The sequence below is a fragment of the Xiphophorus maculatus genome, chromosome 1 (assembly GCF_002775205.1).
Source record: "Xiphophorus maculatus strain JP 163 A chromosome 1, X_maculatus-5.0-male, whole genome shotgun sequence".
Lineage (NCBI taxonomy): Eukaryota > Metazoa > Chordata > Actinopteri > Cyprinodontiformes > Poeciliidae > Xiphophorus > Xiphophorus maculatus.
In genome coordinates, this window is record NC_036443.1 from 21,140,580 (window position 1) to 21,163,298 (window position 22,719).

At 38.4% G+C, this 22,719-nt stretch overlaps 2 protein-coding genes across 3 annotated transcripts; one reads left to right on the forward strand and one right to left on the reverse strand.

Annotated features, from left to right (window-relative positions):
* Positions 1-59: 59 nt before the first annotated feature.
* cnbp (CCHC-type zinc finger nucleic acid binding protein) lies at positions 60-3,618 on the reverse strand. Its single transcript, XM_005805667.2, has 5 exons — positions 3,516-3,618; positions 1,881-2,001; positions 1,481-1,546; positions 1,183-1,381; positions 60-1,095 (listed from the first exon to the last, which is right to left on the reverse strand). Exons 2-5 carry the CDS (start codon positions 1,996-1,998, stop codon positions 978-980), a joined length of 501 nt encoding a protein of 166 aa, XP_005805724.1. The 5' UTR covers positions 1,999-2,001; positions 3,516-3,618; the 3' UTR covers positions 60-977.
* Positions 3,619-7,911: 4,293 nt separating this feature from the next.
* On the forward strand, positions 7,912-22,529 carry raf1 (Raf-1 proto-oncogene, serine/threonine kinase). Of its 2 annotated transcripts, XM_023331055.1 has the most exons (18): positions 7,912-8,111; positions 10,617-10,843; positions 10,931-11,043; positions 11,147-11,249; positions 11,338-11,495; positions 12,202-12,291; positions 14,543-14,696; positions 15,123-15,224; positions 15,411-15,435; positions 16,254-16,363; positions 16,468-16,585; positions 16,712-16,796; positions 16,939-17,115; positions 17,208-17,254; positions 17,355-17,473; positions 18,508-18,639; positions 20,366-20,500; positions 20,598-22,529. In XM_023331055.1, exons 2-18 carry the CDS (start codon positions 10,643-10,645, stop codon positions 20,736-20,738), a joined length of 2,010 nt encoding a protein of 669 aa, XP_023186823.1. In that variant the 5' UTR covers positions 7,912-8,111; positions 10,617-10,642; the 3' UTR covers positions 20,739-22,529. The 2 variants fall into 2 exon arrangements, with proteins under 2 accessions (XP_023186823.1, XP_023186817.1); XM_023331049.1 differs by lacking the exon at positions 15,123-15,224.
* The last annotated feature ends 190 nt before the right edge of the window (positions 22,530-22,719 follow it).

Here is a 22,719-nt window from a genome sequence, read left to right on the forward strand (position 1 = left end):
TATAATGAAACGTTAAAACTTTGAAACATTTTGCAATGAAAATCAGACAAAAACACTCCTCCCCGTGCTCCTCCAGCTTTATTGATAGTTTAAAATTACATTTCTATTTTCTAGGACTTCAGTTGCACTTTCCTTCCGACTTAAAAACTGAGTACAAGCAAATGGTATTTATACAGTAGTCTAAGTGATATTGTACAAAAATAACATTTCGATTTCTGTGAAAACATTTGTCATTCCCAAATAACTCCTAATTCTGCTGTTCCGACGACTGTTCTTGATGTTAAATTTTTGCCAAGGTAAAAAAAAAAAAAAAAGAAAAAAAAAAAAGGAAACCAGAACATTTCCAAAGCCATTTTTTTTTAAAACAGAAAATCTACCTTGGACTACCAAAGTGATATTTAAATTGTAAACAGATTTCTATAAAAGAGCGTGTTTCTTTAATACCTCCAAAAATTTTTTTTTTCCATATCTTAGTAATATAGCGTTTGTTATCGCCCACTTGTAGCTGCTTGTAGGGCTGAAATGCATCATGTTATGAACTGTTTCCATGTCAAACTCTCTTGGCCAACTCATATTCCACTAAAACAAACCAAAATAACCACACATGGATGTTTGGTTTCCATTTACTCCTGTCTTCCATCTCATTTGACTGAGATGCACGTCCACAAGCTCAGAGGTCCTATAGATTCCCATATGTTTAGTCCCATTTATTCCTCACTGATCACCAGTGGCCTGGAAAGGGGGAGGTTCTTTAACAAAGCATTATACATAACACCGCTACCAAACTAAAACATTTTTTTGTATTGAATGCAGAAAGATATTTTTTATCACCCCTTTCTTTGTATTACATATCGAGAGGCTCACAGGCCTGGGACTAGCCTCTGTCAGCCAACCTTTGGCCAGTGAAGAGGATTCAGAGAAAATAATACAACCAACCATCAATCTGAAAAAAAAGGAGGGGCAACAGAGGGTGCTGATTATGCGGTTGCTTCGATGGTGCACTCTTTTGCCAGGTGGCCCGCCTTTCCACAGTTGTAGCAGTTGGTCTCGCTGGCTTTACTGCAGTGCACAGCGACGTGACCAATCTCACCACACCTAAAGACAAAAAAAATTAAAAATAAGAATTTTATATACTAGTACTAAAAAAAAAAAGCTAAGCAACTTCTTAAAAACTCCACTTACCGGTAACATTTCACCTTATCACAAAGCTTCTGGATGTGACCAAACCCACCGCAGGAGTAGCACTTCTGCTCGTTGGCGTGGTCGCAGTCACGAGCCATGTGGCCGGCTTTGCCACAGGTGTAGCAGAGCTGCTCTCTCTCCTTCCTGGGCTCCTTGCAGTCCCGGGAGATGTGACCACTCCTGTGGCAGTTGTAGCACGCTGGACACGAAGGAGGTGGTAAAAAAAGGGTTATCACTTTATCACCTGTGAAAAAACAACTAATACAGAAAATAAAAAGAAAAAAGAAATGTTACACACCATCCTCAGTTTGGTCACAGTCCCTGGCCATGTGTCCCTGGTCTCCACAGCGATAACAGAACAGCTCTGTAATGTCAAAAACAGTATGCAAAATAAGGGTATGTATGTTTTTTTTTTACATTTTTGGTTACTTGCCACTAGAACAATACTCAGTTTGTAATACTATTACAATGTATAAATATGATTAAAAACAATGAGTAGGGTCATATGATTGTTTTCAATTCATATTCTAAAACTAAATGGGACAAGTTCTGAAATCCTGAAAAAAAAAAAAAAAACATAAGATTGTATTATATCTGAAACCAGAATAGAATATGTAAAGGCCCTTAATAAAGCTCAAATATTTGAAACAATAATCTTATCCTCAATATGGAAAAAAAAAAAGAAATGGATACAGTACCCTTTCCTCGTCCCCGGCCCCTGCCACGTCCACGCGCACCACTGGCATTAGGACAATGCTTGACCCAATGACCAGAGCGGCCACATCCAAAGCACTCACTGTTGCTGCTCATCTCCATAACCTAAACAGAAAGAAAAACAACACAGAGGTAAACACTTCTCTCCAATACAGTCATTTCCTGGAAAATAGTAACAACTTTACTGACTACTTAAATTCGCAGTAAAATGTGCTTAAACTCACATGGACAACGTTATTTATTTATTTTTTTTTTACAAGTTAGGATTATAACTAAAATTGAATTTGAAATAAATTTGTCTATAAAGTTGTATTGACTTTCGTAAATGAACAGAATAGGCTTTGTAAGCGGCTAAGGAGAATATTTGTAGCAAATTAGAATATTTGTAGTAAATTGAAGCTACATAAATAAACAGAATCAAATAATTCTGATTGCTTTAGTTTCTAAAATACATATTTTAATTGCTGAGAACGTTATTTTTAACATGGCTCTTCAAGATTCAGTCAAACCAACAAAATGACTACCATGTGGGGTTCTACTCTATGATCGGGGAGACACATTCATCAGCTGCTGTGTCTATCATCAACCATCAGACTAACTACTGAGCTAACTTACAGAAACTTCCTCAGTGGGATCATGATGTGATCGCCATAGGTCGACCTTCTGTTTGCTGAAGACATCAGGTCAAGAAGAGTGGAAGTTAATGAAGCACTAACGTGAATACTAAGTAAGGTAATCAGGCTCCTAAAAATAGGACCTAGCATAAAGTCACAAAACCAGGAGGCTGCAACGTTTAAAACGGGCAACTTAAAAAACTCTCTGTTGAACTTATACGTTTATATAGGATAAATTCAGACACAATGAACTTAATCTAAACAACCCATGTTAGTGGAAATTTGCTGACTAGCAGAGGAATAACTGCGAGAGCACGCCGTGAGTAGCGCGTTGGTTGCATCGTGTTATGTGATGAAGCGTGTTCAACAGCAACAAAGCCGCAAGTCTAACCGTCTAAAACAGAAAACAAACACCTCGGAACGCATAAACGGATTAGGCATTCCAGGAATTTAGACAAGACGTGAGAATGCTAAATGTTTACCGGCTTGCAAAACAGAAAACAAAATGCCAAAGGTTGAAACTCCGCTAACGTTGGCCTAGTCACGTTGATTTTTCTCCTGCGTACTCGCGAGACAGTAGCGCCAGCTACGCTAGCTGCTAGCAAACACTAGCTCAACACCTCACGACCAAGAAACGCGCTTCGGTCGACGATCGAGCCACATTGCGCAGCAAGAACCAGACGATCCGTCATTAATTGTAAGAAATATACACAATACACGCATTTTGGTGAGCATTCGGGGAAATATGCCTTGAAAACAAAATTTCCCGCCAGGGCGCACACACCAAAGTCGTTGTGATGAGCTAACGTTAGCAGGCCGGGCTAACAGCCCGTTGCTAGAGTTTTAGTGGGAGCAAACATAATTAAAAGCAGAACCTGTTAACGGGAGGAATCAAACCAAACAACAAAGTTCTTGCCACTGGTGATTTCAACACGCAATAAGTGGAAAACGAATGTACATAAATAGTGTCATGATTACGAGAATTAAAGCCGTTTTATTGCTTACCTTGATGGCTACCTAGCTGTGTCAGTGTTTACGCCTCCTTTGCGCTACATGCGGTGCCAGCAGGAGTTCCTGAATTGTCATTCGCATTATCCAGTAAAAACCCTCACAGTCATTGGCCGCGGATTCGCCAAGCAACCAATAACATGCGAAGAAGTCTGGACACCGCCTCTACATATTAGCCAATCAGAAACACGGAAAGGTCCCATTTTGCCTTCGGTACATTTAACTTCGCTTTCTTCTTTCAAACTGAAGAAATGAAGCAGTTACTCTCAAACTTTTAAATATACGGACCACCTCAATAGTTACAAGCAGGTTTTTCTTGTACCAGAATTTTCTAACAGTGGTACGCTGAGATATTTTTTGGGGGTTGTTGTGTTGTCATGAAAACATGAAAGAGAAAAATAATGTCCGTTAGCTTTGCACGATTGATTGAAAGAAACAGTTCAAGCATTCCAGTTTACTTACAAATCGATATTTCCAGATTTTAAGCTACAAAAATGAAAAAAAATATTTTTGGATATTAAAATTCAGAGTGTAAAAGTGAGCGGTTTCCCATCAACCGAGACCTCAAAATCCACAATAGATAGGATGTAAAAACTTTATGTTTGCATTTTTTACAATTTGGATCTTGTAAAACTCATTTGCAAACTAAACCTAACCCTACCCTAACCCTAACCCTGTTTCTACAGAGTTTTTTAAAAAATCGATAAATGCAGTGTTTTAGCTTACTGATAGTTGTAATGCTAGTCAAGTAAAGCTTGGACCTGAAACTCATTTAATTTGTTTTTGATTTCATTCTCAGATTTAAATTTCAACCTCAGATATTAATGGAACAACATAAGTGGCACCAACATTATTCATAATTCAATGATGCCCACCTCATAACATTTCATTTGTCAGATTTTGGAATCGGACAAATTGATATGATTTTGATCAGCTCTGATACTTAAAAAAGGTATACAAATATCAACACAGTAACACAAATCTAATGCAACTGGCATGACTTTCATTTTATTTCCTACTTCACAGAAAGTTCTTGCTGTAATATTTCGTGTGTTGAGAGCATCAAGATAAATACCACAATTTACAAATGTATTTTAGAATCTGAATATTTTATATGACATATGGGGCACTTGATAAACTTTAACACTATGTAGAAATCCAAACTACTATGGAACATTAAAATTATACATGATTATGTTTCAGTTATGTAGTTTTTGTAGCAAGTAACAAGCTTTTAGCATAGTTCTGTCTGGATATGCAGTCACTCTTGTTATCAGAAGCGACAGATTTTTATGCATAATACACTAATTTTCAACAGACTTAAGGCAATTCCAGAAGCCGTTAGCCATCTCTTCCATCCTGAAGTTAGTTTTTATGTGTGTGTTTGGGATCATTGTCATGTTGGGACATCCAGTAATGGCTAGGTTTAAACAATGTGGCCCAAACTATCACCCTAAGATGAAAGAAAATATTTTAGAGTGCTCAAAAACAACACAGGAACCAATATAGTTTAACCACCATGAGCTGCAGGAACACCGGTCCACAATGAAGCAAGTTTTAGCTCCTTGGATTGTGTTGTAGTACCCAGGTCCCTTTACCAGCTCTGGGTCCCAACCAAAAATCCTCAGTGTCATTACCTTGAGAAATAAGGAGATTTGGTTAAGTATAAAACAGGTGTTAATGTCAAAAATGATCAAATGTTGAAAGAAATGGACCAGATACAGAGAGACATTCACCATCCAGAGCTGGCTCCACTCAGCAGACCTTTAGGGTGCCATCAAGTGAAGCACAGATCGCAGCTCGAGTTCTGCTTCTGTCTTCTCATTCTGCACCATCTCTAGCGGGAGTTGGCCTGGCTTAATCAGTTTGGTTTATGTGCGACTGTCACCAGTCTTATATGTTATGGTTACGTGAGCTATGTAAGCGTGCAGCAGTGTGCATGTGAGCAGATAAAAGATAGAGGAAAGAGAATCATTATATCCATACAATTGAAATCTTGCAGCTAGACTAAAAATACCACTGTCCACATGGACTGCTTCTGGAGGAGGGTTTTATGGAAAAATAAGACAAAGATTGATGTATTTGACTTCAGTGATAAGAAGCATGTTTGTAGGAGTAAAGTCAAGGCGAGGGTTTAAGGCCAAATTTACCAGCTGTGTAGCATAATGGTAGCATTATCATATGCTGTGTCTGTTCAGCTGGAGAGCACCGACTCCAAATTCTTTAACTCAACCTTAACTGAAAAGCTGAATGGTTGCAATTTGGAGACAGCTGAGTGTTTCAACCGAGCTGTGATCCCACATCGTGTCTGGTGGGGGAATGGAGAATTCTGGAAAGATCGTGACCTAAACCCTATGAAGCATTTACGAACTATGCTTAATACGCTGCGTGTCCCAGGAAACCATTCAATTTACTGTAAATATATTGAACTATTTCCAATTATTTCAGAATTATTTATTTCATGATGGTGACAAAAAGTGTGTAATTTCTCTAACTCTTGAAAATACATTAAACCAAATATCGATGAATGTGTGCATACATTTACAATAGCATACATAATTTTAACAATGTTAAAATCTTAGAGTAAATCCCAAATTTTTATATGCAACATAATTCAACGAGAATTTCCCGAAAACAAGATTTTACTGCAGGTGTTAAAAGGGCACATAAGCTTCTTTTCCCCTTATTGCCTTCAACTCTTGCATGCATAGTTTGTTGAAAACAAGAGGACTGACAGAAACACTCATTAGAGCTGGAAGCATCTCAGCTAGGAGTGCTCAGTGAACGGATCAATAGGTGGAAGAGATGCTCTCATCTGTCTTAAGGTGGCCTTGGATCTAAAGCTCTAGCGCTAGGTTTTCTGGTTTCTATTACGGTAGTTTTAGAAGCTTGTAAACTTTCAGTCAGGAAAATAACCACAATAGCAATCTGTCTGGCATAAATTCAAAGCTGATTAAATCCTAATCCAATTAAAAACAGTAGATCAATTGTATGAGGAGAGGGATACCTTAAAAAGCTTCACAATGACAAAGCCCTGCCCTCATCTGCACAGAAACATTAGTTGGTGTTTCTGTTAGTTGTTGGATTGATTACTTGCCTGTAAAAATGCCATAGGTATTTGGAAAGTTCAATAAGTCAAAGTTAATGCCTATTGTTGCTTTTGAACATAAACACAGGTTTATGTTTTAATCTCTCCTCGGAATTGTCTAGAGCTGCCTTATGGAAACAATATATGCTGAACCCATCAGGAGATGCAGATACAGGATGTTAACAAAGCTGCTTCTCTCTAAGGTGGTGTCAACTCCAGCCTGCTGAAGGGACCGACGGGCCATCTGTGATTTGGGTACCTCAGGGGACCCAGACCGGGATGCCACAGACATGATGAACACATGGTGAGTGGAGCTGGGTAGCTGTATACAGTTATATATTGTTTCAAGGTCAATTTCAGAGAGAATAAGCCCTTTTTGTGGATAGCAAAAACAGTGATAATATTTGAAAAACAGCACCTACACTGCAAATAAGAGGTAAAATGTGTTTATGTCTGTTGGGCTTTAGGAGAATGTATTGCTGGTGTAACCTGCATGCACGCCATCTTCTGTTTTTTTTTTTTTTTTGCTTTCTTACTAAATATTTCCAATGTAACATGAAGAGTGGTAATAAAAGCAAGCAATTTTCCAAAGCTAAGATGTCACAATACCCACATTTCGCCAGCAGAGGGCGCGCATGATAATATTATGAGTTACTCGTTAAAACAAATCGCTAGTTGCTAATTTCCTCACTCTTCAAAACAAATGTACTTTTAAACCGACTAAACTGTCCGATTACATTGACTTTTCAAGGGTTTTAACTTAACCAACAGGCGACTATTGTTCTTAAGCTTTTATGTGCACAGCTTTAAAGACAACGTCGACTACTCAGCAGGACTTTGAAGTGCGTATAAGTTAAATGCGATTATAGCAACATGCGAGCGTTTAAAAAAATTAGCTGCATATCTTACCGACGCAAAAGCATCAGTGTGGCCTCGGTGGGAGGGTTTAAGTGTGTGCAATACTTGCGCAGTGTGAGCGATGTTTGCAGGTCTTGTTATGACTGCAAGGTCCTGTTTCAATCACTGGCGTCAGACGGACGCACAACACCAACTCAGCCCGCTTCACCTTCTCCCCAAACAACGTAAATATTGATTGGAACAGCGCCGCATTACGAAGCACTTCATCGGACTTGTACTTTGGAAAGTGCTTCGCTGGAGACGAAGAAAATCCCTAGTCGTATGACTTTGAGGGACCGGAGTTTTTTTTTTCCCCCCACCTTTTTTTTCCCTTCTCGCATATCACGACTTGCAGGATTAAACTTTTTCCTGTTGTTTTAGGTGGTTCGTGGAAAAAAAGAGACCCACCTGTGACCTCCCCTTTCCTTGATTAAGGCAATATTCATCCGCTGTAGGATTATTCGATTCAACGTCGGGAGCTTCACCAGCTTTGACTCCTTTTTCCTCCTTTTTTTTTTCTTCTTTGAATGCGTTGCAATTATGATGATGTCACCGACGCCACTTTTCCCTAAAGTTATGGCGGAGCACAACTTTTTTAACTTCTCTTGGTGAGCACACAGAGCCTACAGATCCTAGCACGCACTACTCTTTGAATTACGCGTATAAAGGCAACTTTCTTGGCTAAAAAAGCTTCGGTTTAAAGCTAATGAACTGCAGCACAGAGAGAAGGGGCGTAAAATGTAACGATACGGTCTGCTTATGACGGCCTTCTGGGAATGTTAGTGTTTTAACTGGAACAACCAGGCCTGGTGGGGAAAAAAAAAAACAAAACAAGCAGCTACATTTATGATTACCTTTTTATAGTTTCAGAAATGACTGCATGCGTTTTAATGGTAGTGGTTCATTTGAGTTCTTTTGTTACGTTTGAATGAGAAACGGTCCCGAATCATAAATAGGACTAACACGCTGACGATGACTGTGGAGGGTTGAAAGTGCCACAGTGTAAATCATGCATCTTTGCAGACTATTTAAGAGTTGTGTGTCAACAAACATTTTCACCTGACATGGCAAGAAGAGTCAACCATAACATTTTAAAAGGTAAAATTATGTGCTCATTTATTTAACTTAAATTGGACTGAAATGTCGTGACAAAAAAAATACCTTAATTAAATTTTTTTATAGACGTCATCAGCTTCATGTTTGATCAAATTTCTTTTGTGCTTGCAGCGCTGTCGGCCATTTGACTTGTAACCGTCTCTTTATTCAGCCCAATTCTAATGTTTGTTGGAACATATTTTTTTTTACAATTTTAAAGCAGTAGTAGGAAATATCCTGCCTGATCACAAAAATGCCATTGAGCTTGCGTTATAAACTTTACAACAAAATTTTGACCTTAAAATGAAAAATATAATAATACTGCTAATTGTTTAGACCTTATTCTGGATAATGAAGTACGTGCTTACATGTCAAATTAGTTTACTGTTTGGAAAATTGCCACACGAAAACAGCTAAAAAACTTAAGCTGGCTGAATTTTCCAATTTGTCATCCCAAAACCTAAACGATAATCCATGAATGTATTGCTTACAAAAATAGTTTCCTGGTTTTGTCTGGAAATTTTGCAACCCACAAGGTTAAACAAAAAGCTTTTTAAGGGGGAAGCCAGGAATATAATTGCCAGTCTAGTGATTGGGTTTAAATGGTACCTTCACACCGAATGATGCCTAACATGATGTTTGAATTACTCTTAATTTTTTCTTCTTTATGAGTAATTAGATGGAAACTAACTTGCTGTGCAGATCATTAAATAATATGTTAGGGTTTTGTACCATGAGCCACAGTTTAAAGTAGTACATAATATGATAATAAATATTGAAAAATTAAATATAAATATAGTATTAGTTAAAATTGGTATTAACTGTTGTCCACTTTAAATTATATGTTTCTTATGAAATACTAGTATGTTTAAATAGTTTTAAAGTGTCCTGTTTTTTCCATTTAAAATGCTATTTCAAATCTATGTCACATTATAACCCTCCACAGTTTTCTCACTTACTTCTATAACTAGAGAACCATGTAAAGCTTCTCATTGTATTACAGTGCAATTTATACTTCCTTTCATATGTAGTTCTGTTTTGTATTTGTGCTGTTTTCTGATACAATGCAGCAGTTATTGATGCAAATCCAGAAGCATGAAGGAAAAGGGTAAAAACCCACCATTCCCAAAAAATATTTTTTGTTTTAAGCTTTTCTGTACATCTGATGAATCAACAGGCCTGCTGGAACAGCTAACCACTGACAGCAGTTAAAAAAGAAACATCTCTCCAGGGTCAGCCGGTCCTTGTATAAATACAGCAGTGGTAATTAGGAGCTATGCAAGCCGATGGTGCTCATGCATATAGCGGATGCCAAGAATGAGTGAAAACCTTTGTGTATTTACAATATAGCACTGCAGTTTGTAGTACAAACAAAGCTGAAAAGAGGGTGTGTTTGGTTATGAGGGCCTTACTTTTTTTTTTCTTTTTTTTTTTTAAGGACCACATAGTCAACTTATTTTTGTCCTGTTCATGTTTATATAGTTTGGCCCTGAACACGGTGGAAATTTCATATTACATTGTTTCCTGAAAACAGAGGGAAACGGTTCAGTATCATATTTGCTTTGAGTTTTTTATGCTCAAAGCGAAAATAGGAAATTTGAACATAAATATTCTCTTTCTTTTCTTGCATGGTTTTATTAGTTGCCGTTACTTAAACCCTAAAATTAAGCTAATCATTAGCATAATCCTAGAGGGTTGCTTTCAGCAAGATTATATGTAAAGATTACCTCTAACCTTACAATGCCATAACCCACATCTCCTCTTTTGCTACATTTTTTCCCCCTGCAGACAAAAACAGCCGCTGTTGTAATCAGGTAGTGCTCAACCCATCTGTTGTGGTTTCCTTGGTGTTGAAATAAAGTGCAAGGTTGAACAATTGGAAAGTTTGAGTATTTTGTGCCCTTTCCTTGCATGCATGCATTTTATTCTTATCCTTTGTTCTAAATATATATTACAGTATTGTCTGAGTAAAGAGAGAATGTGAGTAAATGTTTTCTTTTTCTCTCTCTTTTTTTAAGACCATTGTGAGTAATTAGTTTTAGTGATGGAGCAGTTTCACGGAGCGTGGAAGACCCTAAGCAATGGCTTTGGAATGAAGGACTCACCATTTGAGGGCCCCTGCCTGTCCCCTACCATGGTCCAGGGCTTCACCTGCCAGCGACGTGCCTCAGACGACAGCAAGATGATGGACTCCAAGGCCAGCAGCACAATCCGTGTCTTCCTCCCAAACCAGCAGCGCACTGTGGCAAGTCTTGACATACCAGTTTCCGAATGAGGCTTCAGATTCGATCGATCAGTATCGTTAATATTAGTTGTTGGTCTGTCACTATAGGTCAACGTGCGACCAGGTATGACTCTTTACAGCTGTTTGATCAAAGCCCTGAAGGTGCGAGGTCTGCAGCCCCAGTGTTGCGCCGTCTTCAAGCTGCATCCCGGACAGAGAAGGTAAACTCAGAAAATCCTCCAACCAGAGCTTGTAAAGATTATTAAACCTTCTGTTGTGAGTATTAAATATGTTTTTTTGTTTGTTTACTTATATCCAAATCAGTAAAAAATCCCGGATGGACTGGAATACCGATTCAACCTCACTGATAGGAGAAGAGCTCCTGGTTGAGGTTTTAGATCATGTTCCTTTGACAACGCATAACTTTGTAAGTACTCCAAACAATTACAGCTTACTTTGTTCTCAAACGTTACTGCAGAAAGAAAATTTGCACTTTTTCTTGTTTTTAAATTTAGGTACGGAAGACCTATTTGAAGCTAGCCTTCTGCGACATTTGCCAGAAGTTTCTCCTTAATGGATTCCGTTGCCAAACATGCGGCTATAAATTCCATGAGCATTGTAGCACCAAAGTGCCCACAATGTGTGTGGACTGGAGCAACATTAGACAGCTTCTGTAAGTATACAGGAGGAAAAAATGTAATGTTTATAGCCTTTTCTAGACTGGACACTATAATTTTGAGTTTTTGAGCAGATAAAATTGATTAAAAAATCAGAATAAAAAAAAAATTCTTGCGCATTCACTGATCATAAGAGCCAACCTTTCTTCATCATTATCACATCTGCATTCAGATGATTATAATTGGATGCAAATAAAAATGGGTTATACATATTTGCGAGGTAAGTTTCATAGTCCTGCAAAGATAAAAAAGGGAAGTTAAGCTTTTCTGGTAGGTCATTCTAACTAGGTCATTCTCATTTGCATGACTTTCCATGCAAATGAAAAAGCCATGCACTTTGAATGGAGACCTTTATGTTTTTTTGTGCTGGATGTAGAATCAGCAGTAATAATTAGCAAAGAGGAGAATCCCTCTTTACCTGACACCCACTCTGCAGGTGCATCTAGTAAACAATAATATAATTTCTTCTATAACATTTTCAGAACTAAGAGTCAAACTCACATTATATTGTATACTTGAAGTGTGCATTCCATGTTTCAAACCTCTTCTTACAAAGAAATATCCTCAGAGGGCTCACTTGGGCTGAGGAGAAAAAAAGACTGGACTGTTTTCTGAAATGTACATTTTGATGAAATGGTAATTCGCTGTGATGTACCCACAGCCACCTAATACACTTTATTACCCGTTTACTTCTTTTATCAGGTTGTGTCCAACACCAGGTGAGAGTGGCTTCCCGTCCCTGCCACAGCTCACATCCCGACGTATGAGAGAATCCCTAACCCGGCTTCCAAGGTGAATAAAACTTTGTTTCATCAAAAACTAAAAACTTATAGGTTCTTCTATTTTGTTTCTTCTCTAAAAGGGATGAATAATACTAAGAAAGCATACTAATAATATACTACAGTTTACTATGTCAGCAAGGATATGGATTTCAGTTGAGCCAAGTTTTCCTCTATACTCTTTTCTGCTCCGTCATTGCAATGTCGCCACTTCTGTCCTCCAGCTTTTGCATTGTGCCCACTAAGATATAAACCAATTGTTAGTGTCAACGTCAATGAAAATCATCCCAGCTTGCCAGAAATATAGTTCACAATCAGTTCTTATGTATGACCACATTGCAGTCTACAGAATTTTGCATCAAGGTAGGCATTTGCGATTGAAATATTGCAGACCCTGAAACTGCAATGGCAATTATGATTAGATATCACTTCTTTCCTCTAAATGTAACTGCTATTTTTTTTATTTTACAAGGGAAGGTAAGTCAAACCATGTAAAAGTTTTTCTTTGGAGTATTGTTTTTACTACATGAATCATTTCAATCAGGTTAATGACAAGTACTTTTTATGTGGGTTTTTATGTGTGGAAGTTGTGGTTTTTATCTGGTTATATAATGGTTATCACCTTTCAGGATCCGAAGTCATTGCCGTGTCTTTCTTGTTTATGTGCAGCACAGGTGCTGTCAGATTTTTGCAAAAGTTTTTCTAGATTTTGTTTTACAATCACAAACTTGGTGTAGCAGGATGTTTTTCTGATTCAACAACTGCAGAATAGTGCATAATTGTGCTCACTCACTTTCAAGATATACATCTGTATTCTGGGTACTTTGTATAACCAGAATACAAATACTGGTTATAGAATTGTGTTTTGGGGTATTTCTCTTTCGGAGACTGAAAACGTCTTTGGAACTTCCTTGCAATATTCTTTACACCCTGTCAGAATGCATAAGAAGCATCTGAGAGCATTTTATTATCAACATGTTTTGTCACACAAGTTTTATTTGATTAACCCATTCTAACACAGAACTATGCGTTTATTGAAACAGTTCTATTGAAGTGTGATTAGCATCGTTTCCTGACAGAATGTGAATCTTCTCTCCAATTTCAAGTCTTCTGCCCCCTCCAAAAGGTTGTCTTTCAGTGTTAGCCTGTACTTTGCTCCCTCCATTTTCCCATTAACTCTTGACTAGCTGCCCGGGCCTTTCTGATGAAAAGCAATCCCACAGTGTAATGCTGTCACCACCATGTTTCACTGCCTCAAAGGTGTTTTCCAAGTGTGGTGTTAGTTTGCCGCCACACACACAGCGTTTTGCATGTAGGCCAGAAATCATTCTTGTACTATTTCCCAGTGATGGGCTGTTTTGTGTCGATCTATCATATAAAATCCCAGTAATACACAAACACAAAACTGTTTGCAGTTGTAGCCATCCAAACTTGAAAAAAAAAGTTTAAGCTCGTGAATACTTTTGCATGATGCGATGTGAAATGAGTTCTGCCTTCAGTGACTTCCTGTGTTTAGAGACGCTTATCTGTGGAGGACCTGATGAAGCGCAGTGTGAAAACTTTATTTTGATAAATGATAAAATGGTTTACAAGCTTTCTGAGCTCACAGAGTGTAATATTTTTCCTTCAGATGCTCACATTTGTTAGTGTGTACTAAAAGCTTTCAGCCAGGTTACTTTCTGCTGTTCTGCTCTAATTATACCTTTGATCTACTGCAGCAGCCACTGTATGCCTACGAATATTTGAACTTGCTAAAATTAGAAAGTGGATAACTGTACATCCAGACTTCAGATCTGAGCAGCATTCAGGTCATTTTAAGATTAACATATCTGGCTGGTAAGCTTTGTACTCTTTAACTGGGCCAGCGCAGATGTTGGCAAATTGCCTGTGTAGCTTCGAAGTAACCAACACTGGCTTAAAGAGGAAGGCCGTAATAAATATTAACCAATAAGTTACTTCCCCAAAAAGCTTTTACTTGTTGTTTGCAAGCTTACCTTTTGAGTTAGGTATTTTTCCTGTGCAAAAACAGTGTGGTTGCAGCCTAATTTAAAAATAAATAAATAAATAATGCAAACAAAATGCTCAAATGGAGAAAATGAGTAAACATGACAGAAATGAAACCAGCAGCACCCACAGCCACCACACCCACTTTGGCCCAATTTTTAAAGAAGTTACCAAAATAGATATTTTACTGACGGTTAAAAGGCTGTTTCTCTGCGGTTCTGCAGCGTAGTCTTAATTTAATTTTTGCCCCCTCTTTTCAGCTCAGCCCATCGAAATTCCACCCCTCATGTCTTCAACTACACCACGTCGTACCCACCCACAGGCGGCGGTCTCTCCCAGAGGCAGCGCTCCACATCTACGCCCAACGTCCACATGGTCAGCACGACCCTGCCTGTAGACAGCAGCATGTTTGAGGTAAACTGCTCACCATGGGGGCCAGCTGATTTCTCCTGCAGGGCAAGGGTGCCACACCTAACATCTCGGGCCTCAAACTGTTTACATCTCAGGGATTCTATCTGTCTTTGTCTCACCTCTTATCTACCGTGGCTTTAAGTTGTCCACCTGAACAGGGCTCTGTGTATTTATGTAAGCCCCAGATGACATCTTATTTCAGCTTTTTTTTAATACTCTTGCACATTTTGACTTCCCCATGTTCAGTTCCAGTTTCTGCTTTATCACCACCACCATTGTTGCATAATCAGCTCGCGAGTTTATCATTTGTCATACCCACTCTGTTATAAGCCCAAAACATGAGCTTTATTTCATCCTCATTTTCTTTAATTCTGTCCTTTCCTTCCTGTCCCTTCATTGCTCTCTGTTGCGTTGCTTACTCTGGAGTAGCTAGACTGTCTGAGTACCTCTCCCAGTTCCTGGTGCCGCAGATTCTGGCTGAAGAGGAAAGTAGGTATTGTGCACTTCTCCGAGTCAGAGAGTGCCGAAAAGGTTAGAAAGCAGAGTCACATGTGTGAAACCTGAATTGCATGCCTTGCAAGTGGGTTATCTGCACTTACATCTCAGAAGTGCAGTTGTCAAACCATGAGTGGCAGCATGGCGTGTATTTTAGTGTTTGAATAAGCTTACCAAACCTAATCTGTATTTTTTTTTTGTGTGTGTGTGTCTGTGTTTTAGGAAGCGATGCGGGATCATGACTCAGGTGAGTTCTTTTCAGCATTTCAATATGCATATTTGCATGGCATGCTTCCTATAAAATTACATCTTATCCATAAATGATCAACTCATATGTTTATCATTTTACGTGATAAATTAGTTTGATCATATAAGGAAAAAGAAGCGTACTATTTTAGGGAACTGGTTGAAAAAGGACACCTTTGCCCTTAGTTTTGGTATTTATAATTCAAGGGGATTTTCATTTGTGCTTCCTCAAATGAAACATTCTCTTATAGTTGCTTTTCTGCTTAGAACATTTTTGATTGGAAAAGTTAGATTAAATCACCTGAAGTGAATTTACATGAATCTCTTTTTTGAGATACTAAATGACCTCTGAAATGAGTGTGCAGTACTTTGCAAAGGTATTTATAGCCCGTGCACTGGTTCATGATTTGTCACATATTATGACATATTTAAAATTATACGTGATAGACTGGAGCACAGTAGTGCATATTTGTGAAGTAGAACATATGTGATACAGGGTTTTCATTTTTCTTAGTTAAAAAAATAGACATTTGCCCTCAGTACTCTGACACCACTTAATAAAATCCAGTGCTATTGATTGGCATTATAACTCACTACATTAGTGACTAGGGCACAGGTGTACGATTTAATGTCTGTATGAGAATAATGGCTGCTAAACGGTGATTGAGTCAGGACAGTCAAAAAAAACTCTTGTTGGAGAGGAAAAAACACCAAACATTTTTGTATAGAACTTGTACAGAACACCTTTAAATATATGGAAGAAGTTGATTCTCTGAAAGTTGAGTGCTACCATTTAATATTGTTTTTTTCCCCCTAAAGCTGGAAGTTCCCCCAGCCAGAGCCCCACAGGCTGGACCCAGTCCAAAGCTCCAGCACCATCCCAGCGAGAGAGAGCCTCGTCCTTCAACACTCAGGAGAAAAATAAAATAGTATGTTTTGTGTTGCATTTATGTTTAACCAGCTCTTTTTAATAATGTGTCATTTGTGAAACTTGTGTTTTGAATACTTGCATCTTTGGTTTCTGTTCATCCAGAGGCCGCGGGATAAGCGAGACTCGAGTTATTACTGGGAAATTGAGGCCAGCGAGGTTTATCTACATTCCCACATTGGTTCAGGCTCTTTTGGAACAGTATACAAAGGAAAATGGCATGGTAAGTATCTGTTATGCAGGGCACAGTCTGGTATAACATTCTCATGCACTATAGATGAGGTAAATGATGCATAAATTGAGAAAAAGGTTGAATGTTTCCTTTCATCTAACAGTATTTCTCTTGTAGGTGATGTTGCGGTGAAGATTTTAAAGGTTACCGACCCAACTCCGGAGCAGCTCCAGGCATTCAGAAATGAAGTCGCCGTCCTGAGGTAACAACACACAAGAATACCTTTTCTGTCTTGTATAAGACTTTTTTTTCCTTACAGCTGCTAAAACTGTGTGAATCATCTTCATTGCAAACTTTAATCTGATAGTATCTTGATTTCCTCTTCCCCTTTGCTTGGGCTGCAGGAAAACAAGACATGTCAACATCCTTTTGTTTATGGGCTACATGACGAAGGACAACCTGGCCATCGTGACCCAGTGGTGTGAGGGCAGCAGCCTGTACAAACACATTCATGTCCTAGAGACTAATTATACCATGATCCAGCTTATAGATATCGCTAGGCAGACCGCTCAGGGCATGGAGTAAGTTGTGAAGAATGGAGCTTTGTGGGCAATGCTAATGAGAAATGTCTCAGGTAGCATTAATTATTTTCCCTTTCTTTTGTTTTTTTCAGCTATTTACATGCAAAAAACATAATTCATCGTGACATGAAGTCCAACAGTATCCTTTTCTATTTCTTTGTTGTGGTATTACAGTGAGTAAAACATAAAGACCAGTTTTCCTCAGTATGTTCAGTTATAAATCTTTGACATCTGTACAGACATCTTCCTGCATGAAGGGTTAACAGTAAAAATTGGGGATTTTGGTCTTGCGACTGTGAAGTCCAGGTGGACCGGATCACAACAGGTGGAGCAGCCCTCTGGATCCATTCTCTGGATGGTTGGTACACTTTGATGCTCTTGGTCAGAAGAACCAACCAGACTGACATTTAAATGTCTGGTTTGGAACCTAAAAAACCCAAACTTTTCTCCGACACACCATGCGATTTGGTGTGGGTGCACTTACTAAGAACTGAAGACTTGACACTAGCTTTTTCAGTATTACATAATTAAGAATTAAGACAGAGGATGCTCAAAATATGTAAGAAGCTATTAAAAGAAAACCTTTCTGGGTGTGGAAAAAGTGCCATCAAACACAAAACGTCTATTTGGACCCTCCTCAGGGATGTTTTGTTCAATTTGCCTGGAGGCAACTTAAATAGATACCAGAAAGGCTGAAAGTTGTGCAGCTTTTATCTTTTTGGACTTCCTGCCTCTGTTTGCTATGAAGCATGCTTGATTGGGATTTTTTTTTTTAAATATCAGAGGTAAGGAAAAGAAAATGCAGCCATGAGAGACTGCACGCACACAGAAGTTTGCACCTATTAATTCTAATCATGCTAATTCAGGTTGAGCCCATAGCACAGCCTATGGAAAGACTGCCTGCAGCCCCTGACTAAAATTCAAGAACTTCATACACATTTAACCTGGTAACACAGATATTTGTTGCGGGAGGAGACTTTTTTTGAGATTTTCACTGACAAATTAGAATCTCCTTAAGAGGAAAATATTGAGTACAACAAAATATGTCTTTTGTTAGGCTTTCACTCAACAACAGACTTTGGCACATCCGCTCATTAACTGTGGCTAAATAGAGCAAGCATTTTGGGAGGAAAAAGTCATGTATGACTCTTGTTGCCAAGAATAGTCTAAAAATAATTCAAGACCACTGGAAAAAATCTTTGGAAATTGTGTGCCTTTCTTCTAACATTTATGAGACCCTTTTAATGCTTTGAATTGATTGAATTTTAAAGAAATTATATTTTCTTAAAATGATTTCAAAATCACAGTGTCACAGCACCTCTGCTCTTAAGATGGACATCTTGACAGTACTGTTTTGATGTTCTGTAAACATTTTCTTTCTGTCCTTGGCAGGCTCCTGAGGTGATCCGAATGGAGGATAACAATCCGTACAGCTTCCAGTCAGATGTCTATTCCTATGGAATTGTTCTCTTTGAGCTGATGACCGGAGAACTCCCCTACTCCCACATAGCAAACAGAGATCAGGTAAAGTTGCTTACATTTGTCTGGCTCTTTTTTGGGTGCTAGTATTTATATGGTCCACTTTTAACAGTCCTAAGCATTTAAAAGGACTGTTTGAATTGGTAAAGTTTTTCTGAAGTTGTCATCAGTAATGGATCTCTTACCTGTAGCAGACAAGTGAGTGAAGTATATTTAAGAGATTTTGCAAGAAGGTGAGGGGCAATAAAAACAAAAAAACTCGTAGAGATGGTCGGCTCACAGCTAGCCGAACAGATGTCCCATGTTTTACCTGACCCAGCATTCAGGCTGGAAGTTTTAGTATTTTGTACGACAGATCTTTAACTCCACAATAAGACATTTGCGTAAGTTCAAGTCCTTGATGATGAAAACCCTCTGCTGCCATCTGAAGGGGGTTGCGCGGCTGGTCTATGGCCCGACACAGACCGACGGCACGGAGCCACTGGCCTAATTTTAGATCTCGTAACATAACCCTGTGTGAGAAAAGAGGTTCTCAGGTTTGCATTTCAGAGACTGAGTCCTGTGTTTTTCTTTTTCTTCTTTTTTATTCTTTAGAGCCAAAGGGTTGGCTATATCAGATCTCATTCCACATCTGTATATAATCAGACTAAAGTTGTATACAAATTGTGCCTAAAGAAGAACCTGTTCTTCTTGATCCTGTGAAAATACTTTGTACTCGGCTGATCTGGCAGGCACATTGAGTGCTCCTGTCATCTTTTATCTCAGAACCATCAGGCCCTCATACCTTTACAATAGCTCTAGTGTTTTAGATGTTTGTCACCTTAGTCTAACTCGCCATATTTAAAAATTGCATGTGTTAGGATTCAGGGTGAATGTAGGCCTCTCTCACAGTTGTTTGCCTTCAATAGAGGGCCTTGCAAAACTTTCCATGTCGCTTGCATTTTTTTTCAATACATGAAGAGTTTTAAGTTTAAGATGGCATTGACAATGTACACTATTGGTGTTTTTTTCTAAATCAAGATGACATTGTAATGTTACAAATACATTTTTAAAGTTAAGACCAAAGTTAAATGTCTGTCAGTGAAGCTTTAATTTAAAAATATTTGCAAAATGTTCCTATCATTTTCAAATTTGATCATGCTTTAATGGAATTCTGTGTAATACATTAACACTGCATGGTGCATGGTTGCGTAGTGGAAGAAAATGATTAGTGACAATAAATATTTTTTGTAAATCTAACTCAGAAATGGCCATTATTGAGGTGAGTGGTCATGTTTTGATAGTTTTATGGAAGTTTAGTTTTATAACCCAGCCCAGCTTTCTCAGTGATGTCTGGTGTTTTCTTGAAACTTTTTTGCATTAATCTTCCAGCCAGCTTTCACAAAACAGTAGCATGTGTATTTTGATTAAATTACACTAAAGCTGAATTTATTTACTTAAGTGACCTCTAAACATTTTTTTGTGCTTTTTTAACACATATTTTTATGTAGGTGCTATAGAGTACAGGTGATTGAATATGAATACACACCAGAGTTTCTAGTATTTTAATTAAAAAAAATATATTTTTGAGAGACAAGCAGCATTTGCACCCACTTCACACTTCTCCATGACTTTGTGTTGGTCTGCTACATAAAATGCATTGTGGATGTAAAGTGGCACAATTTGAAAAAGTTTCAGGCTATAAATGCTTTTCTAAGGACCTATAACAATCAAATGTGATCAGTTTTCCTCTCAACTTCAACAAGTCTTTTTTTCACTCCCTTCCCATTAGATTATATTCATGGTGGGAAGAGGCCGCTTGTGCCCAGACCTCAGTAAGCTCTACAAGAACTGCCCCAAAGCAATGAAGAGACTGGTGGCAGACTGCATCAAGAAATCTAAGGAAGAAAGGCCGCTGTTTCCGCAGGTGAGCTGCTCTTCTGCTATTAGAAGCTGTTGGGTTGAGCCATAAATTCCTCAAAATAATTTCTTTGCATCTTCCCTATATCTGAATTTGTTCTCAGATCTTGTCCTCCATTGAGCTCCTCCAGCATGCCCTCCCTAAGATAAACCGCAGTGCCTCAGAACCGTCCCTGCACCGAGCCGCACAGACCGAGGACATCAATGCCTGCACTCTGACCACCAGGCTGCCTGTTTACACATAGGCTACTCCTTAGCAACGAGATTATTCTGCTCCATCAGTAAATGCAAATTCCCTCCTTAGAGACATTTGTATAGATCTATACACATGCAATCATACATAAACCAATGTTAGTCAATGACTATGTAATTAAAGGAGAATAGCAGGAGGAGGAGCATCTGAGATTAACTACGGAAGATTACAATCGGATCTGCACAAGGTACATCGCACATGCGTTAAGAAGTATGTTGAGGCTTCGTGTTCGTATCGTATTTGATTTTAGTTGTATACAGAAGCACACATGCCTACCTGAAACAACAATGAATGGACACTGAAGGAAACTTAGGTGATGTTTGTCTCCTGGTCCGTTTTCTGTCCTGCTTTCATCAGGCCTGAAGAGAGGACTACTTAAGCTTAGCTGCCTTATGAGGAAACAAATCCTGGACTAAGTTTCTGAAGAACTTCACCTCCTCTGTTTATCAGAAAGCTACTGGAAGCAGCCAATCTAGTTGCACTATAGCTGAATCTGCTTTGTCTTAAAAATCAGTCTTTATTTTTGGGTTATTTTTGATAAGTTGTCGTGTCTCACTGCGGAAGAGGGTTTTATCACATTCATTGAACAGATTTGTTGATGCCTATACACTCTATACACTATTGTTTGGTTATCATGAGCTGGACATTCGGCAGGTGTCTTAAATATTTAAAGTAATTCGGGAACTAATTTTGGCTGTCACCTTGAGGAGGTTAAATGTTTTATTTTAAACTTGGTGGAAAATTCATCTATTCAATATTTTAATAAAATTAAGTTTAAAAAGTCATTTGCCGAAATATGTTATTGGTTTGTATTTTATTTTTTTAAATGCATCTGTTATTACTCTTCATGTCCTGTACAGGTCCATCTCGGTAATTTAAAATATCATCAAAAAGTTAGTTTTTTAGTAAGTTAATCCAGAAAGTAAAATTTTTTGCAGATTAATCTCTTTGACGGATGTACTTCAAATATATGGTAATTAAGATATTAAAGTTTACAGCTAATTAAAACCCAATATCCAGTTTCTCACAGAATCTGTCGACTAAACATGACCTATTAGAAGTATTTTTAATACAGAAAGTACTTTTTAAATATGTGGAAGGGAATAAACTAATTGAACAGTGCGTTTTTAACAACAACAAAAAAGTAGTTAAGAATAACTACAACGGTAAAAACAGCTTTTTTATTTGTGCAAAAAAAGGCTGTTTAATATATAAATTTGCAAATAAACAGCAGCAGAGATCCCTTTTATTTAGTTTTTGAAGGCAGTGGTAGTGGCAGGTGTAACCCTGTTTGGCCTCCTGATACAGTAAAGTCCCACACAGGTGCAAGACTTTGCAGCAGGGTGTAATGTTTGCTGTAGCGCTGTGGCAACGTGGTGAAACCTCACTGGGGACCCAGTCCACATACACCACCAGGGGATTCTGCCATTGGCGGATGCCTCTGTGTATGTCACAGTCACTGGCGCGCATGCTGCAACAACAATCAACCAGCAGGCAAGGGGGCAAGGGATGGAAAGGGACAGGACACTAGTATTTTGTTTTAGTGTAAACATCTAGCGGGCTGCTCCTGTGGGGTATTGCCACTCAGCGTTAAGGTTTACAGTAAACATAAGAGCTAAATATGGGAGTAGCTTTATTTTGTGTTTCATGGACCTTTGAATTTAGGCCAGGGTTTAAAAAGCAGCACGTTTTGCAGAGGGTTGTTTGTGTAAAACGTTCCACCACACGGGTGAAGATGTCCAAATAAGATGTGTTTCAGCAAAATAAAGGCTTAACAACAGCATCATGTGGATTTTTCTGCCCTATTTCTGCATCCTGCTGAGCTCAGTGGCCTACTTCTGTGTCAAGCAACGGCACCATCTAGTGTTGGTTCTGGCACCATTTTTGAAGAATCTACATGTAACCAATATGTTTACTGTTACCTCTGGTAAAAGTTTATAAAACCTTTAAGTATTTTTGATATTGTTATTGCC

Excerpts from the sequence above, each read along its gene's own strand:
- cnbp (XM_005805667.2), bottom strand. The coding sequence starts at position 1,998 with ATGGAGATGAGCAGCAACAGTGAGTGCTTTGGATGTGGCCGCTCTGGT. Across the intron at positions 1,382-1,480 it reads CTGTGACCAAACTGAGGATG|CGTGCTACAACTGCCACAGG; the intron begins GTGTGTAACATT and ends CTTCGTGTCCAG. Across the intron at positions 1,096-1,182 it reads GATAAGGTGAAATGTTACCG|GTGTGGTGAGATTGGTCACG; the intron begins GTAAGTGGAGTT and ends TTTTGTCTTTAG.
- raf1 (XM_023331055.1), top strand. The coding sequence starts at position 10,643 with ATGGAGCAGTTTCACGGAGCGTGGAAGACCCTAAGCAATGGCTTTGGA. Across the intron at positions 11,044-11,146 it reads CTGCATCCCGGACAGAGAAG|TAAAAAATCCCGGATGGACT; the intron begins GTAAACTCAGAA and ends TATCCAAATCAG. Across the intron at positions 17,255-17,354 it reads TCGTGACATGAAGTCCAACA|ACATCTTCCTGCATGAAGGG; the intron begins GTATCCTTTTCT and ends ACATCTGTACAG.